The sequence below is a fragment of the Dipodomys merriami genome, unplaced genomic scaffold (genome assembly GCF_024711535.1).
Source record: "Dipodomys merriami isolate MVZ:Mamm:240054 unplaced genomic scaffold, mDipMer1.0.p SCAF_5, whole genome shotgun sequence".
Taxonomy (NCBI): domain Eukaryota; kingdom Metazoa; phylum Chordata; class Mammalia; order Rodentia; family Heteromyidae; genus Dipodomys; species Dipodomys merriami.
In genome coordinates, this window is record NW_027206068.1 from 60,043,590 (window position 1) to 60,067,747 (window position 24,158).

The following is a 24,158-nucleotide window of genomic DNA, read 5'->3' on the forward strand; positions in this document are numbered from 1 at the left end:
GCTCTGGCCCAGGGTGGTTCTTGGCTCAAAATTTCCTTGTCAAGGGAAGACTGGACCTGAACAAAGCAGAGGTCCTGCACAGCCCCTATCCCTGGAGCCTCCAGCCCAGTGTAAGTCTATCAACATCTTCCTTTTAGACACTAGGGGATGAGCTGAACAGAGGCTACCTAAGTTTATATAACCAGAATGCAATAGAGCCAGGTGCAAGCTCAATCTTGATGCCCCTTCTACCTACAGCCCCTAGAAGTTCTATTTGGTTTTGTGTTTTGAGATAAGATCTCATTATATAGTCCTGACTGTCCTCAAAGAAGAGATCCTCCTGTCTCAGCCTCCCAAATGCTGAGATTACAGGTATGTATGTACCACCACATCCAGACCTCCACTAACCTGCAAAATGCCAGAGTGGAGGTATGACTCAAGTGGTAGAGTGCCAGTCCTCAGCAAGAAAGCCAAGCAAGACTTTGAGTTTATGCCCTGTTAAATCTGATTTACTTAATACTATTAATAAAAATATGATTCTAAAATTTAAAGTGTAAACATTACTACTATCTAGAATTCATAGATTTTATTTGTTATATAAAACGAAAGAAGGTGTAACTTTTCTTTAGACATTACTACTGCAAGCTAGAGTCCACCAGAGTCCTGGAACTCTCAGAAAGAAAGAGAAATCAAGGTAGACTTCCCAGAGGAGGTAATACTGACACGGTTTCAAACCGAACAACGTTCCAGATGGAATAGGTTATGTGAAGGCTGAAACCAGCAGCAAGATTCATTTAGGAAGGGAAAAAAATAATCAACAACAAACCGTCCCAAACAGCCAAGTACCTCTCCAGATAGTGGGAGGAAGAAGAGGCGGGACTGAATACTACAGGCTGACCCTGCCAGGATGGGACCTGGGAGGGATCTGTGAGTTGAGGCAGAGGAAGGGACAGTAGCCTGAGGATCTGCACGTGCAGGGACTTGGAGGAGGGAGGTCCAGGCCCCCAACCCCAGCGGAGAGCCATGGGGCACAGGCGGCGAGGGTAGGCGGGGCGGGTAGGTAGGTGAGGGTAGACGGAGGTAGAGTAGCAGAGGCTGTCCGGCGCCTCCCAACCCCCCCGGTACGCGGCCTGATTGATGCTCGTGCGTGACCTGCGGATCTCCGTCTCTCCAAGGGTGCGGGCCGAGGAAGCCTGGGGCTCCGGGTCCCCCGCGGGGCTGAGGACAGTTGTCCCTGACTGTTCTGTGGATCCAGATTGCAAAAGGAGCCCTGTGGTCCGTCCAGGCCCCTGCGCAGCTCGGCGTCTCCCAGGAGGCCCAGGGCCTGGGCAGGTGCTTGGCTCGGGTCCGCCGTGCCCAGGTCGGTGCGGAGCCCCAGGGTGGTTCTGGGGCGGGGCGGGGCGCCGCGCGGGCCCCCGGGCTCCGCGGCCCAGGGCGGGGGCGGCGCGATGCGGAAGTGCCCGGCCCGGCCCGGCGACCCGCGGGAGGCGCAGCTCTGGGAGGGCGCAGCTCGGCCCCGCCGCCGGGCCGCAGCTCCGGCACCACCGATCGGGCGCGGGCGCAGCGCGGACAGGTAGGTCCCGGGGGCTGCGTGCGGTTCCAGGGCTAGACCCGCGGTGGGGGTCGCCCCCGGTCCCGGCCGGCTCAGTCGTGGCACGCACCCCGCAGTGCCCCGCCGGGAGCGCCGGTGGGGTCCGCGCCCTGCCCCGGCTGGTGCCCGAGCTCGGGTGGGCACCCGCCGCAAGGCGCGCCGGATCAGCTTCTAAGGTGCCTTCCACGCCCAGGCCAGCTGGGGTGCTGGGCACCCGCCGCCATGCCTCCACGGGCGCCCCGAGGACCCCGGAGGCCGGGCTGGCGCGGTGGGCGCTGCGCCCCGGAGCGGCTCGGAGGCGTCTGTCCACCCGCCTTCCCGTCGCCCACGATCAGGAGTGCCCGGGTCAGGGCAGGAGTCCGGGTGGGGCCACCGACCTCTGTGTTGGGGTGCTTCCCCCAACCTGCCCCGTCCCCGGCCACCCCTCACCTCCTCGGGGTAAGAGGTGGAGGCTCCGAGCCGTCGCCCTCGCGGGGTCCCTAACGCCAAGGATGGGAATTAAGAGGGCCGAGAGTTTGGGGAACGGAGGCGCCCCGGCGCTCTGACTCGTAGCCAGGGTGGGAAACTACACGCCGGTGCTCCCAGAAGCGCGGGGTGCAATGCTTCTTGGCACGGGTTGCTTTACGGCCTGCCCCGAACTTCAGAAGGAAACCATGAAGAACCTAAAAGTAGAGAGACAGGGACTCGCGAGGCCGCGAGGCGGAGGGGACGGCGAGGACCTCTGCCCCGCCCCGCACAGGTGTCTCCGGGACTAGGGGCCCCGGGAGCGGGGGTGGGGGCGGAGGGGGGGACTTTCCCCGGCCTCGGCCAGGCACAGCCGGGCGGGGCCGCCACCAGCCTCCGGACACTAACCATCGTCTGGCCTGGGGATGGCCCGGCGGGCTGTCGGGGTGGGGGCTGCCCCGGGGGTGGAAGGGATGTGCGTTCCGCGGGTCAGCCGCGGGGTCCAGCTTGGCCCTAGTTCCAGAGCTGGGGTAAGTGAACTGAACGGGTGCGGGGAGCTGGGGGTCCTCAGGTGTGTGTGTGGGGGGGGCGGGCTGAGGCGCTGAGCATCCACCATCAGAGTGTCTAGGTCCTTGCTCTTTAGGCTTCCCACTACAGACTCGAGAAGTGGCAGGAAATCACCCCCTTTTGGCCTAAAGGCTCTGTTCTGGGGTTTTCCCTTGCACCCTGGCTTTCCCCTGGGAGAAAACCGAGAGAGAGGCTTTTTCCTGCCGCACCTGCCTCCCTGGCCTTAGCCTGTCTGCACTTCAAGGGAGCCAGGGCTCCGTGTGTCAGCTCACCTGGAGAGAGCAGAGGTTGAGAGTCAAGCTTGATGCAGGGAACTCTTGGTCTGTTCTCTGAGCTGGGTATGGGGTTTGCAGAGAGACCTCAGACAAGGGGCTTCAGCAGGGGCTGAAGCTAGGCCTCTACCTCCAGTCCTGCAGCGTCTTCCCCTTGTTACCCCTGGTGCCCCTCTGTTCTGTTTCTATGGCCTAGCCTAGGACTGTTTATTTATTTATGTATGTATCCACTTGTCACTGGGGCTTGAACACAGGTCTACTGTCCCTTAGCCTTTTCACTGCTTAAGACTAGTGCTCTACCTACCACATGAGCCACAGCTCTACTTCCTGCTTTTTGGTAGTTCACTGGAGATAAGAGTGTCACAGACATTCTTGCCAAAGCTGGCTTTATACCATGATCCTCAGATCTCAGTATCCTGAGTTGCTAGGATTACAGGTGTGGTTTCACCTGAAACTTTAATAGGGCCTTTGGGTGGGCTGTGGGGTCTCCCTGTCCAGCAAGGGCTTAAGTGCTGGGTGGTTTTCTGCTTGACCCTCTTGTGGGAGCTCCCTCAGGTCTTCAGCAACCCTCATCCCTTTTTTTTTTTTTTTTTAACATTTCCACGGAAGGTGGTGGAAGTAATGTTGTTTCCCCCTTTTTCCAGGAATCAAATGAACAAACCTGGGTCTGGGGCTGTATACATCTCACCCCAAGCCGCCAGACCCCAGAGAAAGCAGAAGTGAATAGACAAACTCAGGGCTGTCAGACAAGGATTGGTCTGAATGAGATCTAAGCTTGCATGGGAGGAAGCTTATGGGAAATGTATGCCAAACCTGGATCTGCTCAGGGAAAGGTCCAGGAGGAACTGGCTGTGAGCAGAGCTCCAGGAGGTTGAAGACCCTCTGTGGCCTGGTAGACACTCTTACGTCTGGAGGTGAGGCTTGTGGTAGGAGCCTCCTCTTCATACCCTGTGTCTGAAAGGATGGCAACTTTCCAGAAGAATAATTTCAAAACCATGCTCTGAATTAAGCAGCAGTGTCACCACAGGCCAGAGAGCTGGACTGGCCCCTGGTTCCTTGGTCCTGGCAGCTAGGACCTTACTTAGACCTTTCTGGTCTCAGCTACATCACTCTGGCCAGCTGTCTAGCTGTGAGCATGATTGTGTGTGGCTCATCCACTAACCTGCCCACCCCTCTGTCAACAGCACACTTTCTTACTGTCCTCCCTCATACAGCCAGAATTACATGCTGCTGGCCACCATCACCCCTCTGCCCTAGGACTAACCAAGGTCTTTTAGGGAGTCACAGAATAAAAATGTGGGAGACTAAGACTACCCAATGCTGTGAGCTCACCAACAGTGGTAAGCTTGTCAGCAGGCTTGGGATGTGGGAATTGGGCTAGAGGTTGACAGGTTGGAAATTTGGCCTTGGCACCCACTAATGGGTTTTCTCTGCATCCCCCTCCCTCTCTTCAATAGGCTTGGTGAATCAGCTTTGGAGTTGTCCCATTAGGCCATTTTCATTTCCCCTGGGGCAGGGTGGAGGCTGGGGCAGAAAGAGGAACTGAGCCACTGATTTCTTAGGCCTGGGGGCTGGGCTGGGAAGGTCCTCTTCCCTCCACCGGGGCTGGCCTTACTCTAATGGGTGTCTGGCTGTTGAACTGGACACTGCTCTGACACCTGTAGAGGGACACTGGCATTCTTGAGATGGTTTGTAGCAGCCACAACCCAAAGCAGTACCAGGTGGGGAACTTCAGGGGAAACCATGGCTCGGTGCTACAACACCCAAATAGATGTTCAATGTCTGGTTCCTTTTTTGTGGAGCAACAGAGTCTCCTCTGAGGACAAGTGGTATGATGGATTCTTTCTGTCTCTGACCCTGGAGTCACAGAGTTAAAGGCGAAGGGCGCTGGAAAAGGAGAGAACATGAACATGCCTAGGATGAGGAGGGACAATCGGGGGCACCAGACTGTGACCTGTTTCAGGTTCTGGGTCTGGAGAGAGAATGAGCAGGTGGAAGGGAGGGTACAGGGGTTTCTTGTGTCTTTCTGATGTGACTAGCAAGGTTGAGACTGTGAGCTGGGAAGGGGTGCATCCCCAAGGGAAGCCATTAGACCTGTGTACTTCCAGCATCCATTTGCAGCTCAGGTTGGAAAACCACTAGAGGTGTCATGTGTGATAAATATGGGAGGGAAGGATCGGAATAAGAAAGGAGAAAATTGATAGCCTCAGAGAGGCAAGATCTAAGCCTATCCTTGCTAAGAGATAGATGAGATTTCTCTAAAGGGTCAAAGGTGTATGTGGAGGGGGGAGGAAATGGGGAGAACTTCATCCCTGAGGGAATCTAGAATCAAAGCTCAACCTGAGAAGTAGATGTAGAAACATGCTTTATTTGCCTGTTATCCTTTTGTCTAAGGCTAGGTTTCCCAGAAGCCTAAGATGGAATTATTATTATTATTATTATTATTATTATTATTATTATTATTGTCTGTCCTGGGGCTTGAACTCAGAGCCTGGGCACTGTCCATGAGAGACTCTATACTCAAGGCTCTACCACTTGAGCCATAATGCCACTTCCTGCTTTTTCTGAATAATTTGTTGGAGATAAGAGTCTCCTGGGGACTTTTCCTGCCCCAGCTGCCTTTGAACCATAATCCTCAGATCTCAGCCTCCTGAGTAGCTAGGATTACAGGCATGAGCTAACAGCACCCAACTAGATGGAATCTTTTTTTTTTTTTGGGTCCGGTCATGGGGCCTGAACTCTGGGCCTGGGCGCTGTCCCTCAGCTCTTCAGCTCAAGGCTAGTGCTCTACCACTTGAGCCACAGAGCCACTTCCAGCTTTTTTCATTTTGCTTATGTGGTGCTGAGGAATCGAACCCAGGGCCTCGGGCATGCAAGGCAAGCACTCTTCCCACTGAACCATCTTCCCAGCCCCTGGAATCTTTTTTTTTTTTTTTTTTTAAGAGGATTTGTCTATAGATTCCAGGGCCTTCTCAAGGGAAGAAAAGTGAGAAAAATGGAGGGAAAAGTTGAGCAGGAACGAGATGAGTTCGTGCTGGGAGAAACATCTGATAGCACAGGAGCTTTACTCTTGGCCTTAATGCCAGGGATCCAGGCTTTCCTCCTAGCTGGGCCCTCCCTGGCTCTGGGCCGCCTCTCTAGAGTGAGACAGCCAGTGGTGACTGATGAAAGCAAAGCTCAGTGATGTTAGCAGCAGCCTGGTAAAGGGCACTTAAGAAGGGTGCCCAAAACATCCACTAGTGACTACATTCCCTCCCCGACACAAAGCACAGACTCAGTGACACTCAGTGACAAGAAAGCTGAGAGTTAGAAAGGACATGTGGCTTTTTTTTTTTTTTTTTTCTGGAAGTCGTGGGGCTTGAACTCTGAGCATGGGCGCTGTTCCTCAGCTCTTCAGGCTCATGGCAAGCCCTCTACCACTTGAGCTACAGCGCCACTTCTAGTTTTCTGGTGGTTTATTGGAGGTAAGAGTTTCTTGGACTTTCCTGCCTGGGATGGCTTTGAACAGCAATCCTCAGATCTCAGCCTCCTGAGTAGCTAGGATAACAGGTGTGAGCCTCTGGTCCCCAGCTGGACATGTGGCTTTGAACACCTGGATAGACAGGAGAGACTGTTTCTCTTGGCCCTTCATGCCGGAGCAGTGAGCTCTATCTTGCTTCCTTCAGCAGATCGTGTAGCCATGAACCAGCCGGCCCCTGGGGTTCCCCCACCACCCCGCCGTGTGCGGCTGAAGCCCTGGCTGGTGGCCCAGGTGAACAGCTGCCAGTACCCAGGGCTACAGTGGGTCAATGGGGAAAGGAAATTCTTCTACATCCCCTGGCGCCATGCCACAAGGCACGGCCCAAGCCAGGATGGAGACAACACCATCTTCAAGGTAAGCGATAGACAGAGTGCTGCCTGGATCTCTGAGGCATTTCATCCCCAGAAGAGGGACACACATGTCCACACATTTCCTGGAGGCTAGTCACTCTCCCAGCTACCAAGCTTGGTAGAATGCTAGCTTTGAGCAAAAAAAATGCTCAGGACAGTGCCTAGGCCCTGAGTTACAGCCCCAGGATCAGCACCAAAAGAAAAAAAGTATCAGAGACTTTCCTGCCTAAGCTGGGTTTGAATGGAGATCCTCAGATCTCAGCCTCCTGAGTAGCTAGGATTACAGGCGTGAGCCACCAGTGCCTGGCTTCCATGTTGCTTTAATGACTGTTGACTATTCCACCATGCACTCTCTCCTAACTCCTACCCTTTATTTGTTTTAAATGATTTCTTTGGGACTACCACCTACAGTTTAAATTTACAGGGCCAAACAGAACGTTGGCTTTGAAAACTTTACATACATATTTTCAGATAGGCATATACTTGCAGCAGAATAACTTTCTTGGCCCTTGATCCTTTTTAAACTTTTTATTCAAAACCATTTCTTATTTTTAAATAGATAACATAGTCACTCAATTAAAAAGTAAGAGGTGTGCTGGATGCTGGTGGCTCTTGCCTGTAATCCTAATTACTCAGGAGGCTGAGATCTAAGAATTCCAGTTTGAAGTCAGGGTGGGTACACAGTTAAACAGCAAAGCTGCAAGTAGAGGTATTGCTCAAGTGGAAAGCACTAGCCTTGATTGAAAAAGCCAAGCAAGAGCATGAGGTCCTGAGTTCAAGCCCCAGTATAGAAATCAATAAATTAAAAGATGTGAAATGATTTACAGCAAACAATCTCCTCCTCACCCCTGTCTAGAGCCACCTGCTCCTTTCTAGAGGCTGCAGTGTGTAACTAGGGTCTTATTTATTCTTCCTGAGCCATTTTTTTGCGCATATATTCTTTCCCCACTTCTCACAAAATTCTAGTGGTATAACGCTCTCTGTACACTTCATATTTCTTGAAGATTGCATGTCAGTATATGAAAAACTCAGTCCTTTTTTCCTCCTGCATGTTCCATTCTATGAGTTTGCCATAATTTAACCAACCTCCCCACCCCCACCCCGCCTCACCCAAATGGACATTGGGTATTTGGGATCTTTTACTTTTACAAATGGTACTGTAATAAAATAATCTGTATGTGAAAACTTTTTTTTTTTATAATTTTACAGAAATTAAATAGGTTAGCTAGGCACTGGTGGTTTACACCTGTAATCCTAGCTGAGGATTGTGGTTCAAAGCCAGCCAGGTCAGGAAAGCCTATGAGACTCTATTTCTAATTAGCCACAAAAAAGCTGGACGTGGAGGTGTGGCTTAAGTTGTAGAGTGCCAGTGTTGAGTAGAAAAAAATGCTAAGGGACAGTGCCCAGGTCCTGAGTTCAAGCCCCAGTTCCAGTACATGTGTGTGCATGCATGTGTACATGTGCACGTGCGCAATACACATGTGCATGCACACACACACACACACACACACACACACACACACACACACACACACACATAGAGCTAGGTTAAAGGGTAGAAACATTTGCATTCCTGACATTCCCAAATTGCCATCCAAAATAATAATGATAGGAAATACAAAGCTCTGCATTCCATCCTAAACATCATCATCATCATCATCATCATGGTAATAGCTGAGACACCCAGCCTGCTCTTTTGAGTGTTCTATTGGCATTGACCCTTTGAGTTCTCACTGCCACCTTGTGAATAGGTACAGTGAGGAGGAGGTAGTGACATGACCAGTATGTAGCTGGCACATTCCATCTACACACCCAGGGCTGGGAAGGTGGCTCAGTGGTAGAGTGCTTGCCTTGCATGCATGAGGCCCTGGGTTTGATTCCTCAGCTCCATATAAGCAGAAAAAAGCCAGAAGTGGTGCTGTGGCTCAAATGGTAAAGTGCTAGCCTTGAGCTGAAGAGTTGAGGGACAGTGCCCAGACCCAGAGTTCAGGCCCCATGACCGAAAAACAACAACAAAAACAACAACAACAAAAACAACAACAAACCCAGCCTGGCTCCAGATCATAAGCCCTTATCTACTTCCCTAAAGGTAGATGTTCATTGTCCTTAAGAGATTGTACCTCATCTGCAGTACTGCAGATGCCCCACAAAGCACATAGGTATCAGTGAGCTGGTTTGAACCCTGAAGGCGGAAGAAGGCTGGTTCTTATCCTCTTCATGTGGCTCTCAGCTCAGCAAGGCTCTGTCTATGGCTGGTGTCTCAGCAACAATGCCTGTAGGACCAGAGGTTGACTGAGGCCTTGATGATGGGTGAAGTTTTCTCTGTGATCAGCTGTCTTTTCTTCCTACTGCAGGCCTGGGCTAAGGAAACGGGAAAATACACCGAGGGAGTGGATGAGGCTGATCCAGCCAAGTGGAAGGCCAACCTGCGCTGTGCCCTCAACAAGAGCCGTGACTTCCAACTCATCTATGACGGGCCCCGGGACATGCCACCTCAGCCCTATAAGATCTACGAGGTCTGCTCCAATGGGCCTGCCCCCACAGGTATCATGCCCAGCCCCTGGGAGGTGGTGCTGTGACCTCCTGGGCACAGGAAGTTACAGCATTAACAGTTGTCCAGAGAATGACTGCTGGGGCTCTGCGAAATCATTATCCCTGGGCTCCCAGAAACTGCTGGGAATGGAGTCTGGGCCTTGGATGCTTCCTCCCCTTGCCCTTGTCCTGGGTTTTAGGAGAGGTTCTTACTGCTTCTTAGAAGTGGTGACCTTAACCTCACCCTATGTTCAGGAAGCTTTGAGAAGGGCAATAACCCCATCTGAAGTACTGGGAAAGCTTTTAGTTGCCCAAGATAGAACCCTGGACTGGCCTGGCTCCTGCTTCATCACTGATTCCTTTCCTGTCCTGCTTTTCTTTCCCTTTCTGTGCAGAGTCCCAGCCCACTGAGGATTACTCTCGGTGTGCAGGAGAGGAGGAAGAGGACGAAGAGGAAGAGGTACCTGGGGCAGGGAGTGGGGAGAGGACCATACTTACCTGAGCTTGCCTGCCCTGGCCACTGACACAGGCTGGCCCTGGTAGTCTCTACTAGCCCACCCTGAGTAGTCTCCTTGTCTGGATCCCATTCTCTGTACCTCTTTTTTGGGGGTTGTCCTCTTTTGGGATTCTGAAGGATAGGAAGAGTACACACTTAGCCCTTCCCTGGGACTTGGTTGTTACATAGTGGACCATACATTTTCAGACTGACTGACCCTCATGCTATCGGGCTTACAGGTACTGCTATCTGCAGAAGGCAAATGAGGAAGCAGACAGAGTTTTCATTCTGCTAGGATGGCAACACTGGGATGGGAGGCAGGGTCTGGCCTGGTGGAGCTGGAGCTGAGGGAATTGTCTTTAACATGTGATCCATTTGTAACCTGTCCTCCCTTCCCTCCTGTTTCCCCTTCAGCTCCAGAGGATGTTACCAAGTCTGAACATCACAGGTAGAGCTGGGAGGTGGAGGGGTTGGGGGTGGTCTAGCTTAAGAAGCAACAGGTACCATAATACCCAGGGGAGGCTGGGGGGTGTCAGTTGGGAGGTGCTGGACCCTGGGGGCAGTACCAGTACCAGTACCAGTTGTGTCTCTCCACCCTCCACAGAAGCAGTGCAGCCCGCTCCTTCCATGGCAGCCTTACCCAAAGATATCAAATGGCCACCTGCTCTCCAGCCACCTGTTGGGCTGTGTCCCCCTGACCCAGACCCCAGCTGCCCAGCCCCTCCCCCTGGCATGCCTGCTGGCTTTGGGCAGCTTCTCCCAGAGTCCCTGGCTGACAGTACACCTGCAATGAGTGAACAGCTCCTGCCTGACCTGCTGATTAGCCCCCACATGCTGCCTTGTAAGTGGGCTGAGAGGGCTGGAGGGCGGGGGAATAACATAGTACCAGAATGTGGGGCAGGGTTTCAAGAAAGGCCAAGGGTGGTGGAGAACAAGCCTTGTGTCAGTCTTCCCTGAGAGGGGGAACTGGGGCGGCTGCCATATGGCTGAAGAAAGCAAGCTGTGGGGCTTTGTAACCTGCTTCTCTGCCCCACAGTGACGGACCTGGAGATCAAGTTCCAGTACCGAGGGCGGCCACCTCGAGCCCTCACCATCAGCAACCCACAGGGCTGTCGCCTCTTCTACAGCCAGCTGGAGGCCACCCAGGAGCAGGTGGAACTCTTTGGCCCTGTGACCCTGGAGCAAGTGCGCTTCCCTAGCCCCGAAGATATCCCCAGTGACAAGCAGCGTTTTTATACAAACCAGCTGCTAGATGTCCTGGACCGGGGCCTCATCCTCCAGCTGCAGGGCCAGGACCTATATGCCATCCGCCTGTGCCAGTGCAAGGTGTTCTGGAGCGGGCCCTGCGCTGCAGCCCATGACTTGTGCCCCAACCCCATCCAGAGGGAGGTCAAGACTAAGCTTTTCAGCCTGGAGCAGTTTCTTAATGGTGAGCCTCACATCATGCTCCTCCCGGCCACCTTTTGCCTTGAACACAGTTCTAGCCTCTGACTAGAGGCCTTGATCTTGATGCAGAGCTCATCCTGTTCCAGAAGGGCCAGACCAACGCTCCACCGCCTTTCGAGATTTTCTTCTGCTTTGGGGAGGAGTGGCCTGACCGCAAGCCCCGAGAGAAGAAGCTCATTACTGTACAGGTGTGTCCCCAGCCCCTCTCTGCTTGAAAGCTGGGTCCTTGGTCCAGAGTGGAGAGTAGGCACTTCTGGGCAGTGAGGATAACCAAGGCTTAGGGTTGGCAGTGGCAATCTACCACCTGCCCCTGGTGGATACCCTCAGGCACCACTAGATCTGGGAGACCTGCCAATTCTCTGTTCTGTCTCCTCTTTGCCCCACAGGTGGTGCCGGTGGCAGCTCGGTTGCTACTCGAGATGTTCTCAGGGGAGCTTTCTTGGTCTGCTGACAGCATCCGGCTACAAATCTCAAACCCAGACCTCAAAGACCATATGGTGGAACAATTCAAAGAGCTCCATCACATCTGGCAGTCCCAGCAGGGGTTGCAGCCTGCAGCCCAGGCACCTCCTGTGGCAGGGCTTGGTGCTGGCCAGGGCCCCTGGCCCATGCACTCAGTTGGCATGCAATAGTGAGAGTGGCTGGCTGTCTTCCTGGGCAGCTGTATGGACTGAAAGGGCAATGTGGCAGCCCCGCCGGCCTGGCTGGCTGTCAAGTCCTACCTTTGGATCTCCTGGAAGTGGATTTGGGCCAAGGATAAAGAGGCTTGCTGTTCCTGAAAATCTTTGTTCTAACAGTTCTGTCTTCCTTAGGCTGGCTTCCCCTGTGCTTTGGAGAAACTCAGCCAGTATCCGCAGTGAGCAAAGAGTGCCCCAACACTGGGCCTGATTATACAGGGTAAATCCTGAATGACCCATACTTACTATTGCCCTATTGCCTCTGGCAAAAAGAGCCAAGGAGTGGGCCACATCCTGCCAAGAGGGTTTCTGTAGAGTATGGGACTGATTTAGAGGTTTCTTAGTTTGAGTCTTGCTTCCATACCTTTCTTCCTCTGAGACAGCTCTGAGCCTTTAAATATTAGCAGACAAGGCCGGTACCTAACCCCCTTCTTCATTCTAAGAAAATGGAGTACAAAAATTTTTATGTAGTTTTAAAATTAATAATATGTTTTTTCTGCTGATACTGGGGCATGAACTCAGATCCTTATGCTCTTGCTTAACTTCTTCCATTCAAGGCTCATGTTCTACAACTTAAGCCACACTACCACTTCCTGCTTTTGTTGTTAATTGGACGTAGAATTTCTTCAATTTGTCTGCCAACCTGGACTTCAACCAAGGATCCTCTTTCCTCAGCATCCTGAGTTGCTAGAATTAATAAATGCTAAAAGCAGGCCTAGCTGTTTCTTTATTTTTCCCAGTGTCAGTGGCTCCCATGTTGTTATATCAGACTCTCTTTCAGATGCAAGCTGCCCCCTGGCTGGGGCCTCCCTTCCAGATAGTGAGTCAGCTGGGCCTCCATAATCACTTGATTGGCTTTGCTTCCTGAAGGAAGGGAGCTAAGGCAAGGGTATAGAATATTGGTTATGCAGTCTAAACAGCTCAAATCAACTTTCCCATAGAAAATGGTTAAAAAAAAAAAAAAAAAAAGGAATGCTAGGATTCTAGCTACATTTTGGGACTACTATAATCTATTATCTCCATGTATATTCATGTGCCACTAAATTAGAACACTGCTCACAAATAGCTAGCTCATCAAACGAATCTGGTGTCTAATTTTTGGCCTGAGCAACTGTTGTTTTATCTTAATATAGACGATTTTAAACATTAATGACAATAGGGAGAATGCTATACAATTCCCTGTAGTGTCAATGATTTTCAATTTATCTTTTTTTTTTTTTTTTGGGTCCGGTCGTGGGGCCTGAACTCTGGGCCTGGGCGCTGTCCCTCAGCTCTTCAGCTCAAGGCTAGCGCTCTACCACTTGAGCCATAGCACCACTTCCGGCTTTTTTCTTTTTGCTTATGTGGTGCTGAGGAATCAAACCCAGGGCCTCATGCATGCAAGGCAAGCGCTCTACCACTGAGCCACCTTCCCAGCCCACCATTTATCATCTTTCTCATTGACATCCTCATCCATACTTCTATCCATACCCTAGGATTTTGAAGCAAATCTTAGAATAATGTACAAATATTCAGCATGTATCTCAAAGATGTTTTTCTTGTGATATTGGAAATTGAACCTAGTGTCTCACAAATTTTTTTTTTTTTTTCCGGTTGTGGGGCCTGAACTCTAGGCCCGGATGCTGTCCCTCAGCTCTTCAGCTCAAGGCTAGCACTCTACCACTTGAGCCACAGCACCACTTCTGGCTTTTTCTGCTTATGTGGTGCTGAGGAATTGAACCCAGGGCCTCATGCATGCTAGGCAAACACTCTACCACTGAGCCACCTTCCCAGCCCATCTCACAAACGTTAAACAGACACTACTGAGCTAACTCCCCGTGTTCCTGAGTTTGTTTTTTTAAATCTAAAATACTTGATAAAATATATATAAATGTAATTAAATTTATTCCCTTCCAATTTGAAGAAACAGCATTGGTTGTGGGGCTTAAACTCAGGGCCTGGGCACTGTCCCTGAGCCAGTGTTCAAGGCTAGTGCTTTACCACTTGAGCCATAGCACCACTTCCACTTTTTGTTTTTGAGTGGTTAATTGGAGATAGAATCTCACTGGGACTTTTCTGCCTGGGGTTGCCTTCAAACCACAATCCTCCCATCTCAGCCTCCCAAGTAGCTAGGATTACAATAGGCATGAGCCTCCAACATCCAGTTCAGCATTGTTTTGTTTTTTTTTTTATTGCATCTCTGTTAACATATTTTTGCCTCCTATATTTCTTAAAAATGTTTAGATCTAGCCTCCGTATTACAGATATTTGATTGGAGTCATGTTTTTGTTTTGATGACCAGTGGGTTGAGTCTCCACTGTTCTTGTCAGTTATCTTTGGAATCTAATTCTAAAATTTGGGTTTCTGGGCCAAAAGATAAATATTAAGTATATAGTTTTGCTAGATAAATGTATAGGAACAACTTGTTTCTTGTTTGCCCACAGTCTCTTCCATAAAGTACATTGTCAACTGGATTTTTGACAATCTGACAGGGGTAAAATAGTATATTTCCTCTCATGAGCAAGGCTGAAAAGTTTTTCATATGATTAAGTGTGTACTTGGTTAAAAAAACAAACGAAAAACCTAAACATGTTTGGAGATGTAGCAGATTCTGTGCTTGGCTAGTATGGATCTTCAGCCCTGCCAAAACAATAAAAATAAATCAATAAAAATAATTAAAGCTCGGTATGGGGGAACATGCCTATACTCCAAGCACTTGATAAGGTGAGGAAGAAAGATTCTAGGGTCAGCGTGGGCTACAGTAAGAACCTGTATCAAAAAAGAATTTTAGGAGCTGGGTGTCGGTGGCTCACGCCTGTAATCCTAGCTACTCAGGAGGCTGAGATCTGAGGAGCACGGTTCAAAGCCAGCTCAGGCAGGAAAGTCCATGAGACTCTTATCTCCAATAAACCACCAGGAAACCAGAAGTGGCGCTGTGGCCCAAGTGGTAGAATGCTGAAAAGCTCAGGGACAGTGCCCAGGCTCAGAGTTTAAGCCCCACAAATAGAGAGGGGGGGGAGAGGAGAGTAGAGAGAGGGAGGAGAGAGGAGGTAGGAGAGGAGGGAGGGAGGGAGGAAGGAGAGAGGTGAGAGAGAGGAAAGAGGAGGGAGAGGGAGAGAGGAGAGAGAGGAGAGGGAGGGAGGGAGGGAGGAAGGGAGGGAGGGAGGGGAAAGGAGAGAGAGAATTTTGGGAGAGTTGCTAAGAGTTCTTATATGGGCTGGGGAGGTGGCTTAGTGGTAGAATGCTTGCCTGGCATGCATGAAGCCCTGGATTCAATTCCTCCATACCACATAAACAGAAAAGGCTGGAAGTTGCAGAATGCTAGCCTTAAGCAAAAGCAGCTCAGGGACAATGCCCAGGCCTTGAGTTCAAGCCCCAGGACTGACAAAAAAAAAAAAAAAAAAGTTCTCGGATGGCCCACACCATTTTCCCAGTTGCTATTTTTTTTTGGTGCTGGTATTAAGAGTTTAAACTCAGGGTATGGGTGCTATCCTTTGCTTTTTGCTCAAGATTAATGCTCTACCACTTGAACCACAATCCTCTCTCCTCCTGAATAGTAAGATTACAGATGTGAGCTACCAGTGCCTGGCCTTAATTGCTAATATATTACTACAGCATTTTTCTTTTTTTTTTTTTTTTTGGCCAGTCATGAGGCCTAAACTCTGGGCCTGGGTGCTGTCCCTCAGCTCTTCAGCTCAAGGCGAGAGCTCTACCACTTGAGCCACAGTGCCACTTTGGGTTTTCTGGTGGTTAATTGGAGATGAAAGTCTCACAGACTGTCCTGCCTGGGCTGGTTTTGAACTGTGATCCTCCTGAGTAGCTAGGATTACAGGTGTGAGTCACTGGTGCCCAGTTTACTACAGCACATTTTGGTACAGCTAATTAAGAATATGGGCATGTAGTTACTAAGCTCCCTACTTTCCTCAGATTTCATTATTTTTACTGTCTTTTGTTCCAGGATGTCATCCAAGGCAGTTTCTAGCTTTTCTCATGTCTGGTAATATTGAAGGTCTTCAGTACTTGTCAGGCCTTTGTAGAATCCCTCTTGGATTTATCTGATGTCTTCTTTGACCACTTGGCGGAGGTAGTTCCACTGCTCTATTCTATACTCATATATAGTAGGGTTCAGAATTGTAAACTGTATACTCTCATGCACTTTGCCAATTAGACCACAATTCTATTTTCTCATGTACTTTGCCAGCTAGACCACAGTTCTTGTGTACAGTTCATTTTAGTGTGTGCCAGTACTTGGGCTTGAACTCGGCCTCAAGGCTCTCTACCACTTGAGCCACATCTCCACTTCTGGCTTTTTGCTGGTTAATTGGAGATAGAATCTCTAGGATGTCTGCCCTGGCTGGCTTCAAATTCGATGTGATTCTTAAGTCTTTCTAAAGTAGCTATTATGATTTCTGGCATGCACCATGGACATGACTTTTAGCCATGTATTTATGTGTGTGTGTGTGTGGGGGGGGGTGTACACTACCCCTCCTCCCACACTATCCCACTAGCCTGTGAAGTTTGATTTCTTTTGTAACTGCTGTTCCTCTTCCAATCTGCTTCACTCCCTTAATTACTTGCCTCTTTCTTGGGGGCATTTGAATCTGCAACCTTGATGCCAGGTAGAGCAGGAAACTGAGGATAAATGGAAGGTTAAAAAAACCTTATCAATGTGGCCACTGCCAAAATTTGTTCTTGATTCCCTGCTGCCCGCTGCTCCCCTCCCCGCCACTGGTCCTGGGGCTTGAAACAGGGCCTGGGTGCTGTGAGTGAGCTTGAGCTTTTGTGCTCAAGACTAGCGCTCTACAACCTGAGCCACAGCTCCACTTCTGACTTTCCTTGGATAGTTTTAGTGGAGATGAATCTCAAGACTTTTCTGTCTGCGGTGGCTTCAAACTGCAATCCCCAGATTTCAGCCTCCTAAGTAGCTAGAATTACAAGCATGAGCCACTGGCACCCAGCTTTGCTCTGGGATACCTGTTTTTGGTCTGTGGTAGGGCTTGCACTCTGGACCTGGGTGCTGTCCCTCAGTTCTTCAGCTCAAGGCAAGCATTCTACCACTTGAACCACAGTGCCACTTTCTGGTTTTCTGCAGATCAAAGTCTCACACTTTCCTGCCTGGGTTGGCTTTGAACCAAGATCCTCAGATCTCAGCCTCCTGAGTAGCTAAGATTACAGGCATGAGCCTGTTTTTTTTTTTTTTTGGGGGGGGGGGCAGTCCTGGGCTTTGAACTCAGGGCCTAGGTGCTGTCGCTGAGCTTCTTTTGCTCGAGGCTGGCACTCTACTGCTTAAGCCACAGCGCCACTTCTGGCTTTTATTTTGTTGTTTGTTTATGTGGTACTGAAGAATCAAACCCAGGGTTTCATGCATGCCAGGCAAGCACTCTACCACTAAGCCACACTCCCAGCCCCTTTTTGACTCTCACACAACAAAAAACTTGTCTTTTTTTTTTTTTTGGTTGGTTGTGGGGGGGTGGTGTTGAATTCAAGGCCTGGGTGCCATCCCTGAGCTCTTTTGCTTGAGGATTACATTCTACCACATTGAACTACAGCTCTACTTCTGGTTTTTGAGTGGTTAATTACATTAAGACTCTCACAGGGACTCTTCTTCCTGGGCTGGCTTCAAACCATAATCCTCAGATCTCAGACTCCTGAGTAGCTAGGATTACAGGTGTGAGCCACTGGCACTGGCTGTCCCTTTCTGTGTTGCAGTAGCCTGCTGTAGCATTAAAGACAGTACCATGTCATGTTCCAACACCAAATCGCTTCAAAGCCCTGCCAGGATTTCTCCTACTAGTGGCCTTTGTCAGCTCTGGTGACCTATGCTGGCATTTTAAAGTAAATTCATTCATTGCTGCTGTGGCCCTGCCAATGGAACCTTGAAGTTCCCTTTCCCTTCCCAAGAACTCCTTATTTCCCCAAGTTCATCCAGTATCCAGTGAGATATTCCTTTAGCTCAAGAGATTTTATTCAGCTTTTCAAAATCAAGAACATACCCTATTTTCATCTGAGTAGAAGACAACTGCTTTTTTTTTTTTTTTTTTTGCTCTAGGTACTTTCTTGGAAATTATCTTCTAAAAATATGATTATTTACTGGTCATATATTCAAATATATCCTCCAAATCAAGTGTATCTTATTGAATAAAATCTTGGATTTTTAAACTTCTCTGGATCTTGGGTGCTCACCTCTATAAAATTACTCACTTAACAGCTATACATGGTAGACATAGTATATTCAATAGATGCACTTGAAAGCACGTATCCTACTGTCTAAAAAGTTCAGGTGCAGCTGGCTGACATGCATGCATAGAAGACATTCTACTCCCACTAGACTGGACAATAGCATAGAAGAAACCAAGTGGTAAGACTGTATCATGACCAGTGATCGTACTGTGGCCACAGAGATGTTTTATTTTAGACCATGGATAAACTTTAAAATAAAACTGTACTGGTTTTAATGTGGAAAAAATAACTTTCTGGATTACAGCAGTGAGGTTCTAAAACTTAGGGTTCAACTTTCAAAGCTAGAGCTATAGAGATGTTCCTGACATGAAGTGTGTTCCATATCATATGCTATTACTCAGTGGCTAGGAAGGGTTCAATTAAGCTTTCCTTACGTTTTGCAATCTTAGATAATTTCCTGTTTTGTTTTTTGGTCAGATATGGGGCTTGAACTCTGGGCCTGGACACTGTTCCTCAGCTCTTCAGCTCAAGGCTAGCGCTCTACCCACTTGAGCCTCAGTGCCACTTCCAGTTTTCTAGTGGTTTATTGTAGATAAGAGTCTCATGGACTTTCTTGCCTGTGCTAGCTTTGAACTGTGATCCTCAGATCTCAGTCTCCTGAGTAGGTAGGATTACAAGCATGAGCCATTGATGCCTGGCTCCTTTTTTTTTTTTTTAAAAAGCTAAATTTCTTAAGTAGAACAAAGCCAAATGGTTATTTCAGGGACTCAGAGTTAGATTAGGCTTAAAGGTTTTATTGTTTAAACAGAATAGCAGAGATATGGCAGGCATAGTGTGCTGACTCCCTGTATCTCCTAATCTCATTCTAAACATTCTTCTGTGTTCAAGTTTTCTGTTCTCCTTGTAATGCCTCTAGATAGTAAACCCCTGAATATTACCTATGTTACATTAGAAGGCTTGTCTCACTGACTGCAAATATGTTTGGCTCAGCAGTCAAAACCCAATTATAACATGTTTGATCCCATTTATATAAAATTCTCAAAAATACAAATGCATCAACAGTGGCACAAAATAGATCAGCAGTTACTTGACGACAGGGAGGGAGGGATGGGAAGGAGGGTCACCTGGGGCTCAGTGAAACTTCTATGCACTGGTCTCATGCATGTAATCCCCTCAAATTGTGTACCTTCAAATGTGTTTATTATTGTCAGCTATACTTTCTAACACAGCTGATATTTACATGTGTACATACTTATGCATATTATCATATATGTGTATATGTGTGTGTGTAAGACAGTAACTCTGCCCTAGGAACAATTCCATTGTATTCCCTAGACTGTGATGGCACACATCTGTTTGTTATGGAGTGACCACTGAAGTGGAAGAAAGAGTGAAATATAGCATGAGGAGTTTTAGAGTAAGCTAGAAGAAAAGATGCAGCACAAACAATTCCCAAAGGGTCTGTGGTATAGGGTAGGCCTTTAAAACTCTGTACCAAAGGACTGGAAGGTAACTCAGTGGTAGAGTGCTTGCCTGGCACACACAAGGCCCTGGGTTCTGTCCCCAGCATTGCCAAGAACAAAACAAAACAAAAAAGTCCCACACACTGTGTCTGCTGGGTACCAACCAAAGCTGTTAACTGGTCTAGCTGCACCATTCCAGTGCAAGAGGCAGTGAATGGAAGTAAAAACAAACACTGATTAAATTTTAAAAATGGTTTATTTCTTTTTTTTTTCTCTTTTCTTTTTTGCTGTTGATTTGTTCTTGAGATGGCTAAAACAGCAGACAGAACAGGGCCCTCATATCTAATGGCTGTGCAGGACTACCCTCCTTTAAAACATCAAGATCTGTTCTGGGCTTCCTCTTTGGCCTCATCCCTCTAAGTCAACTGATTCCCACACTTTTTAGTAAAACACAATTGGCCCTGTAAACATTTTTCCATACCCCATCCTCTTTTGCCCCCTCTTTTCTCTCCTATCTGGAGGTGAGTAAGTTGCTAACGAAAACAAGGCCTAAAAAACAGAAAACACATTTATATCCTTCCCCACCTACCACAATTTTTGCTCTTCTTCCCCAAGGCTGGTGACAAGGTTGTGTGGATTATAAGTGAATTTAGAGATCAGAAAGGGTCAGGGTCAGGGTTGGGTTAAACATTAAATATGAATTTTGACTCTGAGGAGGTCCTGAGTATCACTGATGTGACCATGATACAATAGGCTTGTCTGAACAACTAAAGGTGAAAACAAACAGTGGGGGGAATACCTTTATCCACAGGAAAGGCAAAGAAGGAAGGGAAGAATAGAGAGGAAGATAAAACAGAACATCTTAAGAGATGTCCCTGACCCTTTACTTCCAACTGTGGCAATTTAGTGCATCTGAATTCTCATCTTCCTTATAGGTTATGAGTGTATGTGTGTGTCATTTGCTACCAGGAGAATGCTTCAGTTCTGGGTTCAGTTTTCCTTTTTCCCCCCTTTTATTTCATTAGTTATTTTTCCTTTAAGAAACAAGTTCATCAGGAAACCAGCTCCCCTCCCATCATGCCGGACAGGCTGCAGCCATCTCTTTAAAACCGCACTGATTTTCCCTCACACCCCAAACAGGAACTCCTCGGGATGCCTCAGAAGGCTGGAGTCTCTCCTTGTCTGGAGGGATGCCTTGGTGGCAGTGAAGGCCCCTCTGCCACAACGGAGGTTTCTGATTGTGGGACACAGTCTGGGTTTTGTTTCTTCCTGTCTTCTAATTCAAAAAGACATTCCTGACCGAAGAGAGAAGACAGTGAATCACAGCTCCAGAAGACAGTGGGCAGACTATAGTATCAGCCTCAAAGCAGAGCTTTCTACCCTTGCTCAGGCAAAAAAGGTGCATTCTATGTCAAGAAACTGGCATCCCTCTGGGCACCAGTGGCTCACACCTAGTTATTCAGGAGGCTGAGATCTGAGGATTGTGATTCAAAACCAACTGGGTCATGAAAAATCTGTGAGATTCTTATTTTCAATTAACCACAAAGAAAACCAGAAGTGAGCTGTGGCTTAAGTAGTGGAGTACTAGCCTTGAGCAGTTAAAGCTCCAGAACCAGGAGGAAGGTGGTCCTGGGGCTTGAACTCAGGGATAATGGAAAATAAGCAAAAAACTGCCCTCTAGCTGATCCTGCTGAAATAAACAGCTAAAACACTAACTCTCTTTCTTCCTCTAAAGCAAATCCCCTCCCCATATGGACTGCTTGTTATGTCCTGAGTTCTCACACTTGTGGTCAACTGACCCTGTGACCTTTGACCTTACAAAACTCTAGTCACATCTGCAGTGGACACACATCCGCTGATGCAGATATTATGGCAACTCTCAGACTGTGGCCCAAGATAAGGCTCTCCTGATGCTTGCACAAAGTGCTCTTCTTCTTCTCCACCTGTATGAGGACACCTCAGCCTATAAAAGAGTGTGCCATTTTCCCTCCAGTTTGGCTGGAAGACTCTGGTATCCCTCTTAGGTTTTTACTCCCAAAATAAAAGTCTGTTGGTCTGTTAAGTTTGCTTTCTGCCCTTTATGCTTACACTCTCATGACTCAGTTTACCAACCCTGGGTATTGTCCCTGATTCTTTTGCTCAAGGCTAGTGCTCTACCACTTGAGTCATAGCTCTGCTTTTTTTCTTTTTTTGGTTGTGGGGTGTGAACTCTGGGCCTGGGTGCTGTTCCTCAGCTCTTCAGCTCAAGGCAAGCACTCTACCATTTGAGCCCCAGAGCCACTTCTGGCCTTTTCTGCTTATGTGGTGCTGAGGAAGCGAACCCAGGGCCTCATGCATGCAAGGCAAGCACTCTACCACTGAGCCACCTTCCCAGCCCCACTTTTTTTTAATGGGGGAAAGGGGAGTAGTTTAGTGGAGATAACCTGCCCAGGCTGGCTTTGGACCTGGATCCACACATCTCAGCCTTCTGAATACCTAGTATTACAGGTGCAAGCCACAGGTGCTCAGCTCTTGCTTTGCTTCTGAATCCAGGCAGAAAACATTTTGAGAAAACTGACAATTAGGAGCCACTAGTCCTTTCCTAGGTACCTCTTGCCTTGGTCACAACCTAGCATTTCAGCATTCAAATCATAAAGTGATAAGAATGAGCTCCTTAGATCATTAAATCTAGGACTTAGTTTTAAGAAATTGGTGTTATGCATCATACTCAACTTTAGGGTATCACTATTTTCACAACAGTAGCCAAGTTAAAAATATTTGTAACCATCCCGTTTATCATCTTAGAAGTACCTGAAGGGGAAGGGGGAAGGAATGTTTTCTGCTATTCTGCAACACTTTTCCTTTATCTCTCCCCCCCTCTCCCGCCCTTCTCACTTTATTTGGTACTAGTAGTGGGGCTTGATTGAGGATCTCAAGCTCTTGTTTGGCTTTCTTGCTTATAGCTGGCACACAACCATTTGAGCCAAGCCTCCACTCTGTTTTTTGTTGGTTAATTGGAGACAGAAGTCTCACAACTTTTTTGCCTCAGCTGCCTCAAATCTCAATTTTGTGTATGTGCACGCGCATGCGCACACACACGCTTGGGTTTGAACTCAGAGCCTGGGCACTGTCCTTGAGCTTTGTTGCTCAAAGCTAGTGCTCTACTAATTGAGCCACAGCTCCATTTCTACCTTTTTCGGTGCTCACAGACTTTCTTGCCCAGGCTGACTTTGGACTGTGATCTTCAGAGTTCTCCTTCTGAAAGGCTAAGATTACAGGCGTGAGCCACCAGCACCTAGCTTCCCTGAGTTTTTTGGCTCCAGGCTATCTTTACCACTTGAACCACAGCTCTACTCCTAGCTTTTTCGTGATTAATCGAAGGTCAGAGTCTCATAGACTTTCCTGACTAGGATGGCTCTGAACAGTGATCCTTACATCTCAACCTCCTGATCAACTCAACTAGGATTTTAAGCGTGAGCCACTGACACTCAGACTGAATCTCAATTCTTTAGGTCTCAGTTTGAGTAGCTAGTGCCTGGCCGACACTTACCTTCTTATGGAAGTGAAATTGCATCCAAATACGCAAGAAACTCAGACGCTTACGACCCCCAGCTGCTCAATACATGTAAGTTGTAAGTCCTTCCCGGACTCCATCAATGGGATCAATTGCATTATAAGCACTAGACCTATCCTCATCCCAAGGCTCCCTGAAAGCCTGAGGAAAACTGGAAGCATATACTACGCACCTTGGTGACAGGCACAGTGCAGGAATGTGAGCTATCGAAACAACCTTGTGAAGTCTCGCAAGGCCCAGCAAACTTGCTTGCATTCTTCAGCACTAGAAGAGAAAATGCAAGTAGCACTTGACTGATGAAAGCAGTATCTCCTGAGAAACAACATCAATACTGAGGGGCAAGCTCAGAATAGTCCCAACTGTCAGAAGTTCTTCTTCTTTTTTTTTTTTTTTGCCAGTTCTGGGGCTTGAACTCAAGAGCTTGGACACTGTTCTTTTATGTGTACTGAGGAATCGAAGCCAGGGCTTCATGCATACTAGACAAGCACTCTACAACCAAGCCTCATTCCCAGCCCAGAAGTTATTCTTTGTAGTCTCTTTTTTTTTTTTTTTTTGCCTCATGCACCACCAAACCAAGCTTCTCTTCAGCCAAATGAATCATGGTCTCTCTAGTCAATGGGAATCTTTCTGTAACTTCATATAAATGAACTAATATGGGATTAACTCTTGGCTCTTGTAACCTTGTGCATGTTACTAATCTTTGCCTCATTTTCTTCACCTAGTATCTACCTCCTATTGTTCAAAGGATTCAATCTGCTCATATATGTAAAGCATTATAACAAAGCAGTGACAACATGCTACTTAATAAAATAGGATGCTGTTAATAACCACATCCAGTCTGACACAAAAGAGTACAAGAACCCACAAAGTAAGATGGCAAGCATGTTCCCCAGAGGCTCTAAACCTTTTAACTAACTTTTTACACTAACTTAGGTACCCTAGCTTCCTTATGTTTTCTTCCAAAGACAGATTCGGTTTATACGGTCTAGTCCAGCAACTAAGTACCCATCAGTCGCTGATTTTCCAGCTAAACAGTCTGCTCAGGGTTTCCTTGTGGGAGGAGAAAAGAGCAAAGAGTTAAGACACACAGAAAAGACAGAAGAATGAGC

The 24,158-nt window shown here is 48.2% G+C and overlaps 2 protein-coding genes across 7 annotated transcripts in view; one reads left to right on the forward strand and one right to left on the reverse strand.

The window, feature by feature from the left end:
- The first annotated feature begins 973 nt into the window (after positions 1-973).
- On the forward strand, positions 974-12,589 carry Irf5 (interferon regulatory factor 5). Of its 5 annotated transcripts, none has more exons than XM_069996726.1 (9): positions 974-1,339; positions 6,522-6,727; positions 9,078-9,267; positions 9,651-9,715; positions 10,166-10,199; positions 10,356-10,592; positions 10,788-11,180; positions 11,284-11,385; positions 11,584-11,670. In XM_069996726.1, exons 1-8 carry the CDS (start codon positions 1,117-1,119, stop codon positions 11,346-11,348), a joined length of 1,413 nt encoding a protein of 470 aa, XP_069852827.1. In that variant the 5' UTR covers positions 974-1,116; the 3' UTR covers positions 11,349-11,385; positions 11,584-11,670. The 5 variants fall into 5 exon arrangements, with proteins under 5 accessions (XP_069852827.1, XP_069852823.1, XP_069852824.1 ...); XM_069996722.1 differs by having other exon boundaries at positions 980-1,339; positions 11,267-11,385; positions 11,584-12,589; XM_069996723.1 differs by lacking the exon at positions 974-1,339 and adding an exon at positions 1,457-1,552 and having other exon boundaries at positions 6,519-6,727; positions 11,267-11,385; positions 11,584-12,589.
- A 7,923-nt stretch (positions 12,590-20,512) lies between these two features.
- Tnpo3 (transportin 3) overlaps positions 20,513-24,158 on the reverse strand; it is a 93,468-nt gene continuing 89,822 nt past the window's right edge. For both annotated transcript variants that reach the window (XM_069996720.1, XM_069996721.1), the window contains exons 22-23: positions 23,222-23,313; positions 20,513-20,791 (exon numbers count right to left, since the gene is read on the reverse strand). In XM_069996720.1, the coding sequence (XP_069852821.1) occupies positions 23,253-23,313 (61 nt within the window). In that variant the 3' untranslated portion in view covers positions 20,513-20,791; positions 23,222-23,252. The remainder of the gene's footprint in view (positions 20,792-23,221; positions 23,314-24,158) is intronic.